General features: G+C 43.4%; 1 protein-coding gene across 1 annotated transcript; it reads left to right on the forward strand.

Moving 5' to 3' along the window:
- Positions 1–4,694: 4,694 nt before the first annotated feature.
- EIF3B (eukaryotic translation initiation factor 3 subunit B) lies at positions 4,695–19,956 on the forward strand. The gene is made up of 19 exons (XM_014252413.2): positions 4,695–5,385; positions 8,575–8,767; positions 9,761–9,880; positions 9,972–10,029; positions 10,675–10,803; positions 11,836–11,993; positions 12,602–12,733; positions 12,825–12,891; positions 12,993–13,039; positions 13,756–13,966; positions 14,534–14,606; positions 15,071–15,193; positions 15,369–15,447; positions 16,239–16,377; positions 16,576–16,701; positions 17,179–17,256; positions 17,687–17,795; positions 18,164–18,281; positions 19,388–19,956. Exons 1-18 carry the CDS (start codon positions 4,911–4,913, stop codon positions 18,265–18,267), a joined length of 2,421 nt encoding a protein of 806 aa, XP_014107888.2. The 5' UTR covers positions 4,695–4,910; the 3' UTR covers positions 18,268–18,281; positions 19,388–19,956.
- The last annotated feature ends 274 nt before the right edge of the window (positions 19,957–20,230 follow it).

Below are 20,230 nucleotides of genomic sequence, written 5' to 3' on the forward strand. Positions count from 1 at the left end.
CGCGATCGCGGCCCCGCTCAGGCAGCAGCCCCGGCAGCTCTGGGGCTGCCCCGAGCGTGCGGCGCGCTCGGACCGGCTCCGGCAGGGACAGTGAGACGTCCCCGCCGCTGGCGGGATCGCTCCGAGCGCCTCTGAACCCCTTCAGGATTAATAACACGTCTCTCAAGTATCTTAGAGCGTGTAAGAAGTGATCGGCTCATGGGCTTAATACAGGATTATTCCGAAGTATAACTACTTTATTTTTCGAAATCTGAAAAGGATGGTTCTTGTGAACTTCAGGGAGGATTTCTTGTGCGCTAGGAAAAGCAGATAAACTGTTGAGGCTGTACTTTGGGTTTCCAGTCACACAATCACAGAATCAACTGGGTTGGAAAAGAGTTTGAAATCATCGAGTCCAACCTATGACCGAACACCACCTCGTCACTCAGACCATGGCACTGAGAGCCACGTCCACTCTGTCCTGAAAGACCTCCAGGATCGGTGACTCCCCCACCTCCCTGGGCAGCCCGTTCCAATGTCTAAGCACCCTTTCTGTGAATAAATCCCTCCTGATGTCCAACCTAAACCACCCTGGCACAGCTTGAGACTGTGCCCTCTCATCAGATGAATTATTCCAAGTCAATTTTGGTATATTTTCTTTAACAGAGTTCCTTTTCCCATGTCATTTCTGCTACTATCCAGTCAATTAATCAAGTTTCCTATGCTCAGTATTTTTTTCTCTTTCGCATGCATCTGGATTTGTGATAAATTTGGTAGAAATGAACACTAAGCTATTCAGAAAAGCACAAAAATATGAACATTTGAAATGCAAATACACTTTCCAAAACTGCATAAAAACAAGAACTGCATGTATGAGCACCCCTCATTAGTGATTTTTTTTCCCCACTTCCTGTACTTTATTAGTCAGGAAAGATATGGTTGACAGTGTTGAGAAAAAAGGTACATGTTTTGTACAGTGACTTTCCTGAAAACATCACCAGACACGAAAAAATCCTTATAGATTCTGGACCTCCAGTTTCAGATATTAATTAATACTGCTTCATGGTTTCAATATCGAAAGTATTGAATGAATTCACTAATTAATGTTACTGATATTTCTTAATCATGGGAAGTTAAATAGTCACCTGCACTGTATGCAGAGAGAGCTAAAGCAGAAAATCGTGAAGTGAGAATTATTTCAGGGGTAACTATGACCACAGTTGCTCGCCTTTGAAAGTTTTTGTGCTGCTACAAAGATGTGAATAAGTCGAGTGATTCTCCTTTTCCTCCTCCCTCAGTGCTATTTCAGCTCAGTCCCCACGAGCGTGGGTGCAGACGAAAGCTGTGTATAAAATTAAAAAAGCATGGCATTATTTAAGCTGAGAGGCCCTTCAAATCATGTTTGTACAGCAGCCGAGCAGAGTTTTGCATGCTCAGCACTTCTGAACACCACAGGATTTTTCGCCTATATAGCATTTTTGGAGAAAATGAATGGAGGAATCAACATGTTCTCATTTAGCTATAGATTTTTGATTGGTCTGTACTTAAGCTAATAGCATAACTATTTATTTGGTATAAATAAGATATTCTCAACTGAAGATTGCTTCTGAGTCTTGATGAAAAATACTATGAAAAATAATTCAATTGCAGAAATAATTTTTCAACGGGGCTAGAAAGAGTCTGCTTGACGTAAGTTATTGAACACTTCTGTATTTGCTGTAACTGCAGCAAAAGCTTCTGGAAAACCTTGAGCATAAAGAAACAATAAACACTAAAGAAAAAAAAGGACACATGTCAGAGAATCACTCAATGGTTTTGGATGGAAGGGACCTTAAAGATAATTTTGTTACAACCCCATTCTGTGAGCAGGGACACCTTCCACTGTCCCAGGCTGCTCCAAGCCCCGTCCAACCTGACCTTGGATACCTCCAGGGATGGGGCAGCCACAGCTGCTCTGGGCAACCTGTGCTAGGGCTTTACCACCCCCACAGGGTAGTTTTTACCTATTATCTAATTGAAACCTACTCTCTTTCAATTGAAAGCCATTCCCCCTTTTAATTAGTCTCTCTCCATCTTTCTTGCAGGCCCCTTCAGGTATTGAAAGGCCACAGTCAGATCACACTGAAACCTTCTCTTCTCCAGGCTGGACAATCCCAATTCTCTCGGCCTTCCCCTCAGGAAAGCTGCTCCATCCCTTGGTCATGTTAGTGGCCTCCTCTGGACTTGTTCCAGTCAGTGTCAGTGTCCTTCCTGTGCTGGGACCCCAGAGCTGGATGCAGGACTGAGGCTGGGTCTCACCACAGCAGAGCAGAGGGGCTGAACCAGCAGGTTCCAGGTGACAAAAGCAATGCAGAAATAGATCCCTACCCGAGGCCCTGCCTCACAATGTGTCATTCCTGGCACGTCCTGTCAGGATTAGATGAAATTTCATACAAGAACTTGCTTACTCCTTCAGAATTCAGTTTAGGAAACAGAGCTGTCAGCTCCACTATTCTCAGATCACCTGCACGCAATAAAATTCATGAGGCACTGCTGGTTGGAGAGCTGTTTTATAAAAAGCCATTCCTGCAAGATTTTTTCCCCCAAATTTCCCATTGATTAGGAGTTTTGCATGTGGAGTACTTAAAGGAACAGGCTTCAGCTGCCAGTGCCAAAATCTCTGGTTTTAAAAGTTGTTCCGCTCTCTCTCAAATTGCTGAGTAAGGGCTGGAAGAAAAAAGAATAGCAATGAGATAGGACAGGGACTGAGGGGAAATTTCAACAGAGAAAGGAAAGGGAGAAGGAAGGAAGAGCAGATAAATCAAAAGTTGCTGAAAAGTACAGGAAAGTGCAAAGAGCAGCCCATGCAATGTCAGGGAACGGAGAGTCCAATGTTTAGATCCACTGTTTAACCAAAGTGACTGGAAAAGTGCAAACAGGAAGAAGGGTAATTGCAGAAATTGCACATTCCAGCAATGCAGACAACTGTATTTGGGAGAGATGAAACAAAAGCAACACAGACTTCATACACACCCCTGGAAGAGCCATAGATTATTGAGGACCCAGCTGGGACTGTGCATTGAACAGCACCCATGTCCTGCCTCACATTTGGAAAAATACATGGTTGTGATGGCAGGAAGCAGCACTTTCTGTTCACTTTAGAGCATCAGTGCTGGTTCTTACCGGGAAGTCAGGGTCTGCTCAGCTACCATGATATAATGAGGGGAAAAAATTGCTGCACAAAGTGCCAGTCATCGTTTCCATTCATTCGAGCTGCCGTCGATAGGGAATGGACACACTCAGCCAGTGGAGCTGGAGTTCGGATGCCATCGTGTGACTCCCTGAAAAATTACACAACTGGCGCGTCTGCCTTAGTTTCTTAAACATCTGCCCTCAAGAGTTTGTCAAAACATGAGAGATGCTGCAGTATAAATAAAAAAAAAACAAAAACAAGGTCTAATTTTAAAATGCCATGTGCTGCTCTGTCCTTTTTTTTTTCTTTTTGCTTTTTAATACTGGCATTGTCCGTTTTGATGATTGATTGAAAGCATTGGGATAAAAAAGAAATCCTACTCAAAATGCAAGTGTGCGACTCCGAGTTTGAACGGACAAGCCATTTCTCCAGAACTTTTTCCTCTAATGTTGTCACCTCAAGATGGTATCCGAGGCAAATTCCAAGTTCTCTGAGCCACTCTGAATAGATTATACATATATATATTAACACACTCGGTGACTAAAGTCACACTTCACGTATTCTTCATCATCCTGAGGTGCCCGGGACAGAAGGCGGTGCTTTAATCGATAACGTGTCACGTCTTTCAGCTCACTCGTGAAGAGAGGGGAGCTTTACTAGTTCAGAAACCATTTAAAAATCACGCTAAGAGCCCAAGACTCTGCACGGTGACCCCTCAGATCCCTGAGGGTGTGCCCGGCTGTACCGGGAGGTCACGGCACCTTTAAGGCTTCTCGCGGGGCAGGCAGAGATGCCGTGGCATGGCCACTGTCAACTTGAACTTCAGGAAAAGTGTTATTTAAGACCCACAAAGGTCACGGTGGGACTAAAACAGCGCTCGGAAGCCGGCCGACCGCCGCCGGCGCCCCCTCAGATCCCGGTGCCGCCATCCCGCCCGGCTGATGTGGCGCTCCCTCCGGGCCGTACCACACGGCCCCGCCGCCGCTGGGGGTGCGCTGACCCACCGCCCTCGCCGCGCCCCGGGACAACCGCGTCGATATCGGCGAAGCACCGCGCGCCTCCCCCTCTGCATCAGCTTGGTAGCGCCCGCGCGCGCACAGACTGCCTTCGAGCGAATCCATGGTGAAAGGTTGTAGGGGGCCGCTAGGGCGAGTTTCGTGTCAGTGCGCTGTGCTGTCACCACGGCACTGTCCTGTCACCGGCTGCCTAGCGCTGGAAAGCGACATGTGCTGAGCGGCCGCGCACGCAGGGAGGTTTCACTGAGCGTCGGCGCAGTTAAATGTAACGGCGCCCCCCAAAAAATAGTTCGGCCGGACCCCACCTCAGTAGAATGAAAGGCGGCGCCATCTTGGGCTCAACCACAGCAGTCAGGAAATAGGGATGAGAGGCGTGCGGTGGGGTGAGAAGGTGAAGAAGCCGCCGCTGGCTGAGCGAGACAGGGCTGACAAAGGCGTCTGAACAGTTTGTGTGCGGAGGGGAGAGAAGGCGGCGGCGGGCGGGAGCGGCGGCGGGGACAGGGATCCCCCCGTCGCCGTGCGCGCGTTGGTCGGTGCCGGCGCGCGCGGGCCGCTGGGCCTGGCGCACATGGCCCGGCCGTAGGAGCCGCCCCGCCCCTCCCCCGCCTTTCCCCGCCGAGCTCCGGACGGGACCGGCACCAGCACCGAGAGCCCGCGGCGAGCACAGGGTACGGGACACCGCACCGAGACCCGTGCACCGACAGCCGGGCACCGCACCCGGCCCTCGGCACCGCCGCCGCCCCATGCAGGACACCGAGGAGAGCCCCGCGGCCGCCGCGCCGCCCGGCGCGCAGGGCCCCGCCGAGGAGCCCGAGCACACGGACGCGCCCCCGCCGCCCGCGGAGCCGCCACAGCAGCAGCAGCAGCAGCAGCAGGAAGAGGACGAGAAGGAAGATGAGGAGGAGGAAGGAGGAGGCGAGTCCGAGGCGCCGCCGGGGCCCCCCGAGCCGCCGCCGCCCGCCGCCGCCGAGGAGCCCGGGCAGCCGCCCGAGCCGCAGCCGCCGGCCGGCCGCGACAGCCCCGTGAAGGCCGAGCCCGAGCCTGGCTCTGAGGCCGGGGCCGAGCCCGCGGCGGAGCCCAAGTCCGAGCCGCCGGCCGAGGCCGGGCCCGGCGCGGCGCAGGAGACCGGGGAGGCCGCGCCCGCCGCCCCGGCCGAGCCCGAGGATGAGATTTCCTTCAGCGACCCCGAGGACTTCGTGGACGACATCAGCGACGAAGGTGCGGGACGGGAGGAGCCGCGGGGGCTGCGGCGCTGCCCGGAGCTGGGGGAGCCCGTGGGGAGCCGGGGCCAGGCCGGGGAGCGCTCTGCCCCGAGCCCCCGGGCCCGGCTGCGCTCCGCCCTGGTGCTGGGCAGCTCCGCATCGGAGCTGTGCTTCTTACATCATCTTCTTTCTGAGTTATTTCTGCACCGCACAACGCTGCTGTTCTAAAACCTACTGTTAAAATGGTTCTAAAGTCGCTGTTACACCTCAGGTGTGGGCTGGTCTCTGAGTGGAATCATCAGCTCGTCTCCCTTCCCTTTGCCTCTGTTAGTTAAACTCGGCTGTAGAAACAGAAGTTTTAAATGGTTGATGTGGTCGTTACAAACTATGTTTCATCGTTATATTTGTTTTCCATCCACCCAGGATGAAGTCCGTAGGTAAATAGGGTTAAAGAGGAGAGTTACTGCTCGTCAAGATGTGATGTAGGTACTTTGTGACAAGAAAATAGGGAAAAATCGTTTCTGGCAGTTAAAAATGTCAGCCCAAGCTCTTTTAAAAGTAGCAGATATTGACTGCCTTAAAATGGCAAAGCTGTTATGTAACTGCACAGACAATAAATGTTTATACATGGGCTTGCCATATGGAAGTTGGAGCTCTAATTTAGTGTTTTTCAGATGGGTCTTTCCAGATAAACTTTCTTAGTTTTTGAATAGGAAAAGTACTTGTTCTCCATTATTTGTTCAGCATTTGTGCTGTGTTAGGGTCTCATGTGTCTGTGTTCTGTCAGTTGTAGGGTCTGTTACACGTATCAAAAGTGGAAAGATGTTTCTAAAGCACAGGACTGTAAATCAGCCAGTTATCTCCACTGGCAGTGGAATACAGGTGATACAGGTGTGCATTCTTGTGTTCCAGTCCTTTGTTTAGTTTAATGAAACAGCAGCCAAATATCCTAGATTAAGGAAGTGTTTGCTGTTCTCAGTTTAGCAGTCTGTATAACAGCTCTTTGAACTTGTACATTTGTTTCTCAAAGAGACTTTGGCAAAATTGCCTTAGAGTTGGATTCTTTTTGTCAAGTGCCTGCTTAATACGCTTTGTGTACGTCTAGGATTGTGGTGTTTGGTTCCTTCTTAGAAACTGGGCATGTTGTCTGTCTCCACCTATTTTGTTGTTAATTAATTTGGTTAACTTCTCAGCTGTATGAAATCCAGTATTAGTGGCTGAATTACAGCATTTAAGTTTAGTCACTCTTGCTGGTCTGGCCTTCCATCTGTGTGTATTGCTTCTTGAGTTTCCTTATTTGTTTCCCATTATTCTGGTGCCTTCCCAAGGAGAAAAGCAGCCCAGTGTGACCAAGCCAAGGCTCTTCCAATGCTCATGATAACACAGATCTCCAGGAGCACCTGTGAGATGGACCAGCTGTAGGACTGGAACATCTCAGATCTTTTACTGCCTTTTCTTTTCCCCCAGTGGTGTTGGCATGGAAGAACAGCTGATCCGAGTTAAAGCAGAAGGGAAGTGTTGGACAACCACTTAGGTACCAGTGAAGCTTTAGTTCAGATAATGACAGTGGTCATTAAATACTGCCAACTGGAGATAGCCCTGCACCCACCACACCCTGCTTCCCTTCTGGCTGCAGCAGGAGCTGGCTGAACCAGCTCCTTGCTCTTTGAAGATTCCTTTGTTCACAAGTTTGAATTTAAGGGCACAGTGTGGGAATTTGTCTTCATTCTGTTACAGTTTTGATTCAGTACAGGGTGTTGCATTCCTGCTCAGGAATCCAAACATGCATTCCTTGGCCTACAAAGTCTTTTGTGAGAAGTGGCTATGAAAAAAATTACTAAAGGAGCCTAAGGAATTACGCTTTTGTGTTTTACTTTGGTTTTCTCCTTTTGCTTGTAGGCTCCCATGGAAATGTCCTTGTGGGGCGTGCTTTCATTTTATATATTTTATATTGTTATTTGTAGCTCCTACATGCACACAGAGATGATCTTTTTGAGTGATAAATATTACAAACAGCACCATTTTGTGGATACTCCATAATCCTGGTCATAACGGGCTAAATATTTGTGATTCATGTTGCCCCAGATCAGCGGGAAGCTTCAAATCAAAATCAAAAGATTTGATAAAAAAAAAATCAAAATACTTAGCTTCACTAAATCATAAACTAGTATCATAAAGTCAACCCAGGACATTGTGTAATAACCTGTTGAAGCTTAAAGTTTTAGAAAGCAATTTTTTACTAGTTTGAAATTCAAAGTAAGCATGTTACTCATATTTCTTCATGGCTGGAGATCTTTCCAGTGATATTTCTGGGCAGAAAAATTTCTTGAATTACAAAACTGTCAAAAATCTAATGTCTTCGAAATTTCAGCATACACAACACCTTTTTTAGTTTGTTCTCATATTTTAAGTCTTTCTACGTGTGTTTGGATTTTTCCTAGTCTGTGCATGCTATAGGTATTCTACAGTGATCTTCACATAATCTTTAAATTGACTGCAGATATTTGGGAATTAATATGTTTGAAGAATATCCAGTGTGAAAAGATGTGTGCTTGTCTTCACAAAGTTTAAATATGGCTTTTAGCGTCTTGCCTTAGACCTTCGGTTTTGTGCTTAATTAAAGGTTTAGATGGAGTGTGAGTTCTTAATTAAAGTGATGCTGAGACATGCAGAGCTTCCAGTATGGCGGATTTTGAATTATGCTTTTGAGTTTTGAATTATGCTAAAATTTGTGTAATTTGGGAGGGAGGTACAGGTTACATTTATCAAAGTCATCTGGTTTTAATTTGAGCAAGAGGGCTGGTCAGAGGTCAGGTAGTAAATCATGCATTTGTCTGTGCTATTGTCAGTTTTGAGGACTTTGCGAGCCAGTTCCATCTCCTGAAAAAAACTGATAGTGCAAATGTTGACAACCTCAGTGTTTAAAGTATGTTTTTAAGAAAGGCTTCAAGAGTTGGGTGCTTAATGTTTGCCATGAAACCACATAATGCTGTCACTTAGGATGTGCTGTTGGGGAATTGTGCATTCAGTTCAGTTGTTTTTCTGACAGAACATTCATTCACTACCAAGTTTCTTAAATGATTCTTGAAAATTTCTTGAAAATTAAAGTCTCTCTGTTTTCTTGCTCTTGATGTTCTTCATCTTTGTCTTCCCTCCTTCATGATGTGAGCTCTGCCTTAGTTTCCTGTCTGTGCTGTCTTTGCAGAGTTGCTTGGTGACATCCTGAAAGATCAGCCACAGGAGGCAGATGGAATAGACTCGGTGATTGTCGTGGATAATGTGCCCCAGGTTGGACCAGACCGACTGGAGAAACTGAAGAATGTCATCCACAAAATATTTTCTAAGTTTGGTAAAATTATCAATGAATTTTACCCAGAAGCAGATGGAAAAACAAAAGGGTAAGTCATGATAACTCCAGGTGGAAAAATGGCTAAAGCACAGCTCTGGCTTATCTTTGATTGTTAGTGTCAATACTTTATAGCCAGTTTTTATGGTGACCTCATAGTTGTTATCAGCACCTTCTTCTACCTCAGCCTGTGCAGTCCTGACATCAGCCTCAGTGGCAAACAAGTTCCTGAGGGAACTGAGAAGTTTAATAGCTCGTTAGGCTCCATAGTGGAGTGTGGTGGGGGTTAATTATGGAAACAGTTTAGCTGGGTTTGGAGACAAAGTTCTGTGCTACATGAGGAGTTTTCCTTAGTTTTCTGCTATGGCAGAAGTTAAAGGTCCTCTTGAGCTAAAAACTTAGTAGCAATGTCTGGACTGTTTGTTGCAAAATAGATTGTCAGTATCTGTAGCATATATTCCGAGTATTGGAGAAATCCTTACTTTAGAAGGTATGAAAAGAGTTTTCTGGAGTTGAGGGATTGTTGCTTCTAAAAGGTGATAATGAAAATTATTCTCTCCGTGTTCGTACCTCTGTTTGATGGCATTCAGGATACCATTAGTTCTGAGTCTGCTGGGCTCCAAGCTAGGTTGGATTAAGTGGTCAGAAGGAAGCTGAGCTCTGTAATTGAAAACAATAGTAGTGTTTTGAGATACCTGTGACAGTAATTCCTCAATATGACCTGTTACTCAGCTGGGAAAAGCTGTGGATGTAACCTGCACATTCCTGTCTCTCACTGTTGTCCTGGTTGTGTTGAGCTTGCATTCACTGCTGTGTCTGGCTCATTTCAGAAAGGATATCAGATTAATTGAGGTTGGGCCTAGAGAGCTTAAAAATGTGTGTGAACCTGTGGCCAGAATGGAGATTAATTTGCTGTTCACCTTAATTGGGTAGGGACAAGACAAGAAGTTATCTTGCAGATGCTCTGTACTGAATTCTTAACTCATCTCCGTTGTTTCTTCTTTCATTCAACAATGCCTTGCACTTTGGTTTTCCTTCCTTGCAGGTACATCTTCCTGGAGTACATGTCTCCCTCCCACGCCGTGGATGCTGTGAAGAATGCAGATGGATACAAACTGGATAAGCAGCACACTTTCAGAGTCAACCTCTTCACAGACTTTGATAAGTGAGTGCAGCAATTGTGTGTTATCTGTAGATTTGGGGATTCTAATCCTGAGTGCCTGCATGGAGTGTAACCAACCAAATTGCTCTTGCAGGTACATGACAATCAGTGATGAGTGGGAAATCCCTGAGAAACAGCCATTTAAGGACTTGGTAAGGAATTTTTTGAAAAGTGGAAAGAATATTCAGCTTAATATTAAATGATTACTTCACTGCTGAAATGTCCATATGAAAATAGAAGTGATGTGTTAATGGTGGTGTAAATAGCAGTGCTGATCACATACTCCTGTTCCTGTCATGCAGTGATGGGAGGAACTCGGTGCTTCTGCTTAATAGTTACTAATACCGTGAAGCTTAATTTACTCTTATTATTTAAGAGTGAATAATAGTTTTGCATGAGTCATTTAGATAGACTTTCAAAAGTATCTTTTTATAATCTTAATTGTTTGAGACAAAGTTTGATGTTTGTTACCAGTTGATTTGGCAATAGTCTGGTGGAAGAAAGAGTAGTTTGCTTTTTCTTTAAAAACCAAATACTAAATGACTTCTTGTTTAAAATAAGTGTTAAACATCATCAAAACACCTTGAAGGTCCACCTGCTTATGGTGTGATCTCAGCTTCCAGCATCCAGTAATTGGAATTGTTTAATTTTACTTCAAAAACTTGTTTGCAGTGGTAAGAGCCCAAAGTTGCACTCTCTGGTAAGACCAGCTTCCACCTGCCAGGTAGATACTAAATTGTGGAACTTGTTGACTTAGCCTTTGACTCACTAATAGTCTTTTGCTCTGTTTTTCTCAGGGGAATCTCCGGTACTGGTTGGAAGACCCTGATTGTAGGGATCAGTACAGTGTGATCTTTGAGTCGGGGGACCGAACATCCATTTTTTGGAATGACATCAAAGAACCTGTTCAAATAGAAGACAGAGCAGTGAGTGTCCTGGAAGTGCTAGGGATTGCAGATACACTGCCATTCTCCTTCATTTTATGACATTGCAGCTTTTCAATAAAAAAAAAACAGGCTTTTTCCCACTGAGGAAGTAATTTTTTCTTCCTTGTGAAGAGTGGTGAAATGCATCCTTTAGAGTTAGACTTAGCTGCTTAGGTAAGAGAACTGTGAAGTGAACTTTTTAAGAGTTTGTGGTGGTGTTTGTAGTTTTGTTTTTTTTTAAACTGGTCTATGATGCCCATTAGTTTCCTTCATCTCTCTGTTATAGGTGATTCATAAAGACCTGAGAATGCAAAGTCAGAGTTTGAGGAGCACTATTCATTCGAGCTGAATATGTGCTTATGTTTGCTGCTTCAGATGACTCCTTGCTTTTGTGCTGACCACAGAGGTGTTAAAGAGGAATAGCTGGTTTGGTAATGGCATAAAAAAGGGAGAGTTAGTCTGCCTGTCTGCTGCAGGCACTGGACTTGCTGGGAACTGTTAGGACCCAGGAGCATTTTCCTTAATAACCATTGAGCATTATGGTAGAAGGAAGTTGGCTCTGGAATGATGAGAATATTTATTTGCTCATCACCATGGTCTCCAGCTGTGGTCTGTATTGCTGAGTTTTCTCTAACTTAGCTGAAGTCCAGAGCTGTAGTGTTCAGAAATTTGAAATTTAGAGTAGAATAAGAACAGTATGTTCTTACCAAGGCTGAAAGAAGGAAATTGAGGGTGTTAGGTGGGTTTGATTGTTATTACACAAAGGATGTCCCTGTACCTGAAAAGCATCTTTGGTGATCTGTAAGTTGAAAAGGTCTCAACTGACAGTTTTCAATGTGAAGAATAGGTACTGTACATTATGTGCACAAAATAAAACTCCACAATTATAACAGATCCTGAGATCTTCATTTAGTAAAGGGATTTACAAATTGTGTTTCTACAAGGCACACATTAATTCTTTAATTTCTTCTGTCCCTTTTAGGGACACAGCATGAAGTTAAACTTTTTGTGTACTTTTTTTCCTAAATGCAGAGGTGGACAGAGACCTATGTCCGTTGGTCTCCCAAAGGCACCTACCTGGCTACGTTCCACCAGAGGGGCATCGCTCTGTGGGGTGGAGAGAAGTTCAAGCAGATTCAAAGGTTTAGTCACCAAGGAGTGCAGCTTATTGACTTCTCACCCTGTGAAAGGTACAGAGCTTGACATTGGTTTGGGCTAAGGGGCCAAAAGCATGAGGCATAAGCAGCATCCTCCAAATCTGGAGTGCTGAAATTAATTTCTTAAGATTTTTTTTAACATTAAAGAGCTCTGGGGAGAAGGATAAAATAATTTCAGGACTGAGATGCATTTTCATTTGAGTTTTCAAGTTACACATTTGGAAGCAGTTGGGTTTTATGCTTTTTTGTATTAAAGAGATTATTTACCTTCCAGTGGAGAAGCCCAGGATCCCTGTAATTTGGGATGGATAAGGTCAATGATTTATGTTTGGTTTGAAACAAGTGTTATTCTCATGTCAAAACTATATAATAGGTAACAGTGTATTTGGCGAGTTCCCCTCCCTTGTAACATCAATATGGAAAGAATTGCAAATAAATCTGGAACCTTTTCAGCCAGAGGGATGCCAGGGAAACTTTCCTCCTATATAATCCTGTTCTTATTTTTCCCTGCCCTGAAAAATCCCATTAGGGAAACTGCTGTTTAAAAGTGCCTGATATTTAAATACTACTTGGATGAAAGCCTGCTGGTACCAACATATTAGATGAAGTTTCAATAATGAATTGGATTATTTCTATTGTAGGTATTTAGTGACCTTCAGCCCTTTGATGGACACACAGGATGACCCTCAGGCTATCATCATCTGGGATATTCTGACTGGCCAAAAGAAGAGAGGATTTCACTGTGAAAACTCAGCTCACTGGCCTATTTTTAAGTAGGTTGAGAAACAGAATTAGAGAGTTGTGGTCCCAGGCTTCATGTAATAAAAAGGCAGTTCCAATTTGATATTTTTTTTTCTTGCTTAGATGGAGTCATGATGGTAAATTCTTTGCTCGAATGACTTCAGATACCCTCAGCATCTATGAAACACCTGTAAGTTCTTGCCTTTTTTGCATAATAATGAGAGTAGAAAGTGTGTGTATAAATATAAGAATCTTACTAACTTGAAAATTAATCCTTTTCTCATCTTCTAGTCTATGGGTTTGTTGGACAAAAAGAGCTTGAAAATCAATGGGATAAGGTGAGTCTATTCCCTTGTAATCACAACTGTGCTCTTTGGCTGGAATCTTTTAGACTGTTGCCTGGAGCAAAGAGCTTTACATGTTGAGGAGGTCAAATTAGACCAAGTGTCTTAAAAAGAAATGGAAAAATCTCCACTTGATAAACGCAGGTGGTAGATTCTGTGCTTTGAAATCGTCTTTGTGGTACTGCTTAATCCAGGGTATAGCTTGGGAGTTCTGTTCCTTGTCTACAAAACCAGACTGTAATGCAGATTGTTAGGGAATATCTCCCTGAGAAGGTGGATGTGCTGGTTTAGAGCAGTGTGCTGTGTCTGCACAAGGCATGGTGATGCCTGTGAGAGTTTTTTAAGTACATTTCTGTAAAGCAACAAGAAAATTAAGTGTACCCAGGTGCAAGAAGATGGTCTCCATGGTAATTTAATAGGGGATTTTTTGGCCAATTTGTTCGTAGATCTTTGGCAGTTACTCTGTGTAACCCTTGCTTTTTGGTGAGATGTACTAATGAGACAATACTGGTGATACAGTAAATTTAAATAGCTGCTTAAAAATCTGTTTTGGTATCATTATTAAATGGCCCTCGGTTACGTATCTGCACCTTTGTTACTGGGAGTTGATCTTTGTCTGCAACATTCAGATACTATGAGGAAAGTGATTTCTGCTTGGAGTATCTTTAACTGAAAATTAAAATGCCATATTTTTAACTTTGTTCTTGTAGAGACTTCTCATGGTCTCCAGGTGGTAACATAATTGCTTTCTGGGTGCCTGAGGACAAAGACATCCCAGCAAGAGTGACTTTGATGCAGCTGCCTTCTAGACAAGAAATTCGTGTGCGGAATTTGTTCAACGTAGTAGATTGTAAACTGCACTGGCAGAAGAACGGGGACTACCTGTGTGTGAAGGTAGACAGGACTCCCAAAGGCACACAGGTACATGGATTCTGATTTTTGAGGGGAAAATTTGGTTCTGCCTCATGCTTCCTTTTCTTACAGTACTGTCTTTAAATAAAGGCAGTGTAAATTATATCATGTCAAAGATATTTTTAATTTTTTCCATTTGAATTTGAACCATGTGGAAAGCAAAATGTCTGTAATGTTTGCATCCAGGATTTGCTTTGACTTTAGTGGCCTCTTGGTCTCTGAGAGGTCTATGCCTCACCCCTTTTCCTGCTCACAATTAAGCAGCTGTTAAACATGGTCAAGCTGCATAATGTGCCACATGTTCATCTGTCTTAATTAAATTTTATAACAGTCTGAAAAAGAAAAATACTGTTCTACAATTCTGAAGTTAATTTTTTTCTCAGAACAATTTTGGAATGTTTTTGGTAAGGAGGAATATTGTATTTATCTGCTGTTATTAAAGGGATAAACCTTGACTCACTCTCATCCTGTGTCCTAACAGGCTAATTGTGGAGTTGTCCTTCTATGCCTAGGGATAAAATTATTTACTCCGCTGTTTTTGTGCTGGGTAATGAGCTTTAATTTTGGTCTTTACAGGGAGTAGTGACCAACTTTGAAATATTCCGCATGAGAGAGAAACAGGTGCCGGTGGATGTGGTGGAAATGAAAGGTGATGCCAAGTATTTCCTTACTTTGGAGCTTGAACTTTTCTGTAGAGATGCTTGTGTCTTTCTTAGAAATTCTTGTCAACACATGACATAATTAGGAATTTAACCCTATGGAAAACAGCTGGATTTTAATGTTGCAGAATGTCTCATGTAGAAGTGAGAAATCAAAACATCTGTTGCTGTTCATGCTTGTGACTGACTTGAAAAATGACAGAAATGAAAATACGTTATTAATAAAAATAGTAGGGCTGATAATATGAATTTATTTTGTAGATGGTGGAAGACTTAGAGCTATAGTTAGAAACACTTCCCCTAACTCCCTGCAATTGCCTTATCAACCTGTGTTTTAAAAGGAAGTGTTAATTGATGGGTTCCTTCTCTTCAGTATCTTGGTTTTCTTTGGTAACTACTTGAAATCAGAGATTTGTATTGTCCTTTAACAGAGTTTTGGCTCCTCTCGTTACAGAAAGCATCATAGCCTTTGCTTGGGAACCAAATGGAAGCAAGTTTGCTGTGTTGCATGGAGAAACTCCACGAATTTCAGTTTCCTTTTACCATGTTAAAAACAACGGGAAAATAGAACTCATAAGTAAGTGAAAAAGAAGTGAGAAGTACAGATACTAAAGATTTTGTGTGGTAATAGATTCAATAAACTCAAAATTGCAGCTGATTGTTATGTTTTGTGAGAAGTTAGTGGGGTTGCTGCTTGTAATTGATGGTGCTGGATTGAGATCTTTTTCTGAATTTGCCTTGTTTCTTTTCAGAAACATTTGACAAACAGCAGGCAAACACGATATTCTGGAGTCCCCAGGGGCAGTTTGTAGTGTTGGCTGGCCTCAGAAGGTGAGTGTTTCACAGGTTGCTGAACACCTCCATATTTGGATTTGGTGTCCCTGTCAATGTTTATTGCTGTAATTCTGATAGAGCTGTGCAAAGGCAGAGATGCAACTTCATGATGTATCTTAGTCCTTTGCAGCTTTCACTTCCTGTTTTTTGCCACATCAAATGAAGAATGCATTTTTCAACAGAAAAGTGGATGTTTATAAACAACTTCCAGATGTTCAAGTTAAATAACTTCAGTTAAATGACTCTGAGCCAATCCAGTTTGGACATGCTTGTGGCTCTTGTGATACATTAGTTATCATCACCTTGTGCCCTTTCATGGGCAATACCTGTTAATGATGGTGCTGCTTTGTGAAAGAATTATCAAGAAAGTTTCACTTTAGAGCAAGTGAAAAATACTGTTAACTGGTCAAGTAATAATTTGCTCTCATGTGCTTTTAAACAAGCACCACTGTTCATCTTAGAAATCTTTAATCTCTTCTTCACTACTATGTCTAAGCATACAATTGTTAAACTTTGGGTGTAGCTTGCCTAGAGCATATTTTTACTGTGACATTTTATTTGTATTCTTTAGGGTCCCCAAACATAGAAACAGAAGTGTCATTCTTACTTGGTGTTTTGTTTTCATCCACCACATTCCTTTCCAGCCACAGAGACTGGTACAAACCTGTCTCTTGCCTGCTGTGAGAATTTGTTTGTAATGAGGTGTTGTAGAGATGCAGCTTGTGAAGTGTTTTTAAAAGCCCAGGCTGTGCTGGTGTGTAAAGCAATGTCTTGTTTTGCCTGTGCAGCATGAATGGTGCCTTAGCATTTGTTGACACGTCTGACTGCACCATGATGAACATCGCGGAGCACTACACAGCCTCGGATGTGGAGTGGGACCCCACGGGCAGATACATTGTCACCTCTGTGTCTTGGTGGAGCCACAAGGTACTGATGCACCTCTTTTCTCCACCCCTGCTTGCTCTTCCAGTGGCATTGGAAAGGGCTATTGATTAGGAAGAAAAAATTAACACCTGTCACTTGTCAAATGACTGAACCGCCAGCACAGTTTTAAACATTAATTTCTGAGTGGTCCTGTGTTAAGTTAAAGCTTATTTTGGCTGAGCTGCTGCACTGCTCTTTCAGGTGGACAATGCCTATTGGTTATGGACCTTCCAAGGCCGTCTGCTTCAGAAAAACAACAAAGACAGGTTCTGTCAGCTGCTCTGGAGACCACGACCAGCTACCCTGCTCAGTGAGGATCAGATAAAGGTAGGGTATTCCAGGGACTTTGTGGATTTGACATGGATTTGGTGTATAAAGCATGCTTGGTGTACTCCCTCTTCTTGAGGATGAGGTTTGTTATACAGCTGCCTTCTGCCCTGAATGTGTGAATAAACACATTGCTGTGTGGGACCTCACTTCTGGGAATGTCTGCAGATATTAGCTGTATTATAAGCTCAAAATAGAAGTGGTTACCAGCTGTTCTTACAGTTAGGGTACAATGAAAGGGTATAAAGAAGAGTAAATTGAATTTTGTACTTCAGACTTTGCTAGTTGTATGTGTACAGAAGCACTTACATGATCTATAAGCCAGGAGGCACAAAGTTATAGTGAAGGGAACTTGCCTAGAAGAGAGGTGCTTTTCAGAAGGTCAGAGCTTGCTCAGGCCTGCCACAGAGTTGAGAAGATGGTGGTTGTAATTGCTAGTCTGATACTCCAGTTGAAATAAAATTTCCTGTTTCACAGCAAATTAAGAAGGACCTGAAGAAATACTCCAAGATATTTGAGCAGAAGGATCGCCTGAGCCAGTCCAAAGCTTCAAAGGCAAGACACTTTTGAAATATATTATTGATTAAACTCTTGTAGCCTATCCTTAGTTTGTACTGATGATATGAAAGCTACATTTCCTGTATCACAATTGTTCATTTGATCCAGACAGTTAGAATTAGTCCAGTGGGTGGTTCAGAGAGGTGCTACTGTAAAGAGTCTGGAGAGGAACTGGTTAAGCAAAGGTGGTAAAATTTTGGAGTTCTTATTGTGTTGCTGCATTAGCCAGTGTTTAAATTAAGAAGAGCTCATTCAGTTAGAAAAAAGGACACCTCACCAAAACAGCATTCTGATTAGAGAAGAGAATCTTTTTTCCTCTGAGTCAGTAGAAGATGTTTATGACAACAAAGTTTGACTGGCTCAGGAATGGCTGGGGTGAGGGTTTGGTTTAGGGGGGAGGTTTAACAGCCCTTTCCTGCCCCTGCAGGAGCTGGTGGAGCGGCGGCGCACGATGATGGAGGAGTTCAGGAAGTACCGCAAGATGGCACAAGAGCTGTACATGGAGCAGCGCAACGAGCGCCTGGAGCTGCGCGGGGGTGAGAGCCAGCGCTGGGCAAAGCATACAGCAACACCTCCTTGGGGCCTCATCCCCTTCTCTTCTCACCCTGCTTCCTGCTAAAACCAGCCCCCTGTTCTCTGGAGGGTTTTTGTACTTTTTATCCTGAATTGTGGCAGGATTTAAGGAGGGGGGAAAAGGCATTGGCTTGACCTTGGGATAAAATTGTAGTAGGAGACAGTAATGCCTTGAATGAATTTCATATGTACTTGATATGATTTAAAGTACCAAGTACCTCTTTACCTCTTGTTTCACTGCTGGTCTGAGGGCTGTTTCTGCCAAGAGCATCAAATCATTCCATTGCTGCCTTGTTTGCTGTGTTCAGTGTTGATGTTTTCTCCATTGCAGGGGTAGACACAGATGAGCTGGACAGCAATGTCGATGACTGGGAGGAGGAGACTGTGGAATTTTTTATCAATGAAGAAATTATTACCCTTGCAGAACCAGAGTAATTAATAAAACTGTGGTAAGATAACATAACTCTTATAGAAACTCTCTGTCAACTATTGCTATAGAGTTGCTAATTTGCCTTAGGAACTTAGGTCTGTCTGTTGCACTGGTGAATCTCTTGTTCTCTGAGTTGGTGTATGTTTTTTTCTGTGGCTAGGAAAGACAAGGTTTTTTAAAAAGCAATTGCAGACAGTAAGATTTGTGAGTTGTACTGAGCAGAATATTCTGTACATGCTGTCTTGCCAGAGAAATCAAACCCACAAATGCATTAGGGTCAGCCTGTGAACACAGTGTTGCAGACCTGTAAGTTCAGTCAGGAGGAGGAATTGTAGTTGGTATAAGAATTTTGCCTTTTGGAAGATTTGCGTGTTAGTCCAAGACTGGATAGAATTTAAATACTGTAATAAAGATTATACAGCATTTGTCTGTGGGCTGATAAAGTTTTGAGATGATGTTTAAATATCTGTATGAACTCAGTTACTGTTTTCTAGAAAAGTTAGATAGAATTCACGTGGTAGCAGATTTTTGTGTACTGACTGGCATGGCTTGTTGGGAAATCATGTATTTAATTCAGTGTTTTTCCCAGCTCCTTCTTGTGAATTCAGATATTTTTTTGTTGGGAATGGAGGTTTCTTCCCACCCCTGTTGTAGGAAATGTCCTTTAGTGAGCTTGACATTGTACTGAGGAGGAAAAATACTTGCAGAGACACTGACAGGATTTAAAACTCGCAGTGGTTTCCTGCTCTGTCATGTTTAGGACCTCACTTAAGGAAGAGGAAGGGGAGACTGGAAATGTGCAGCTGTAAGTCACCCTGCAGTTCTTCAGCCTCCAGATATCTAAAGAGCTCAGGTGCAACATGTGCCTCTTGGAGCTGTAGAAAAATAATAGCCTTGATACCTTTGACTATATTTGGGTCTGGCTTATGTGTTCCATACATGGGAGATCTTTTTATGGAAGGAAGAGGGAGAGAAGCTGCTTAGTGTATAGATTTAAACCACATGAGTTTAGGAAGAGGTGAAACACAAGCTGGTGTAGCCTTTCACCAGCTCAGCTTCTGAGGTTGAGCTGTTTGTATAAAAGCACAGTAACTAACTCACCTCTCTTTTTTTGTTTTTCTGCAGCTCCACCAGATCTTGTGCTGAAAAGAAGTTTGTTTGTTTTCCAAAAGCCTATATCAACTTTGGAATTCTTAATCCATATTCTTGCACTCTGGAAGGGTGGATGCACCAGATTTTCTCCATTCTGACACATTGTAGTGCCTTTAAGTCTTGCTGCCTGCTGCAGTGAGATACTGGAAAGGCGCTGCTTTTAAATTTATATTATTTTTTTTCTAGGGTTTGATTATTATTTTTTTTCTTTTTAAATCCACTACTACCAGTATTTACTCCCTGACTCCCGTGCAGTCCTTGCCAGCTGGCAGTTTTTGCCTCTTGCCAGTGAGGTGAGATTCACCAGTGCACCCCTGTCTCACACACACAATGTTTGGGTTCCAGGACTCTCTCTGTGTCCCCAGGGCATGGACAGCTGTTCGTTTGGGTTGGGGAAAGGTCACCAGAACCATTTTTCGTATGATGTGTTTTAGTGTGCTGAAGCAGCACTACAGTGGGCTATACCCTCCTCCTTTCAGATTGTGAAAGGATGTCTCCCTCAAAGAGCTGAATATGGAAATAAAAGCAGACCTATACTAAAACCAGGCTGGCTGTGTGTTGTTTGTAGGGAATCTTTCCCTGAATGATCAAAGTCAAACATCACCCAGTCATAAGAGCGTTTGCTGTATTGGTTAATGGTTCCTCTGGGTTTGTTTTTTTTTCAAATCACAGATCCCCACGGCCCTTCTGGCTTTGTGTTGTGGTTGCTTGGTTTTTTACAATATGGCACAGCTCATTGATCTGTCACGTTGACCTGTTCATGGTGGTGGAGTGATGAGAAAATGACTGGATTCTTAAACCATTTGCAAACTGATA

This window comes from Pseudopodoces humilis, chromosome 18 (genome assembly GCF_049639895.1).
Source record: "Pseudopodoces humilis isolate 2021_Gansu_Grassland_sample_001 chromosome 18, ASM4963989v1, whole genome shotgun sequence".
NCBI classification, from domain to species: Eukaryota; Metazoa; Chordata; class Aves; order Passeriformes; family Paridae; genus Pseudopodoces; species Pseudopodoces humilis.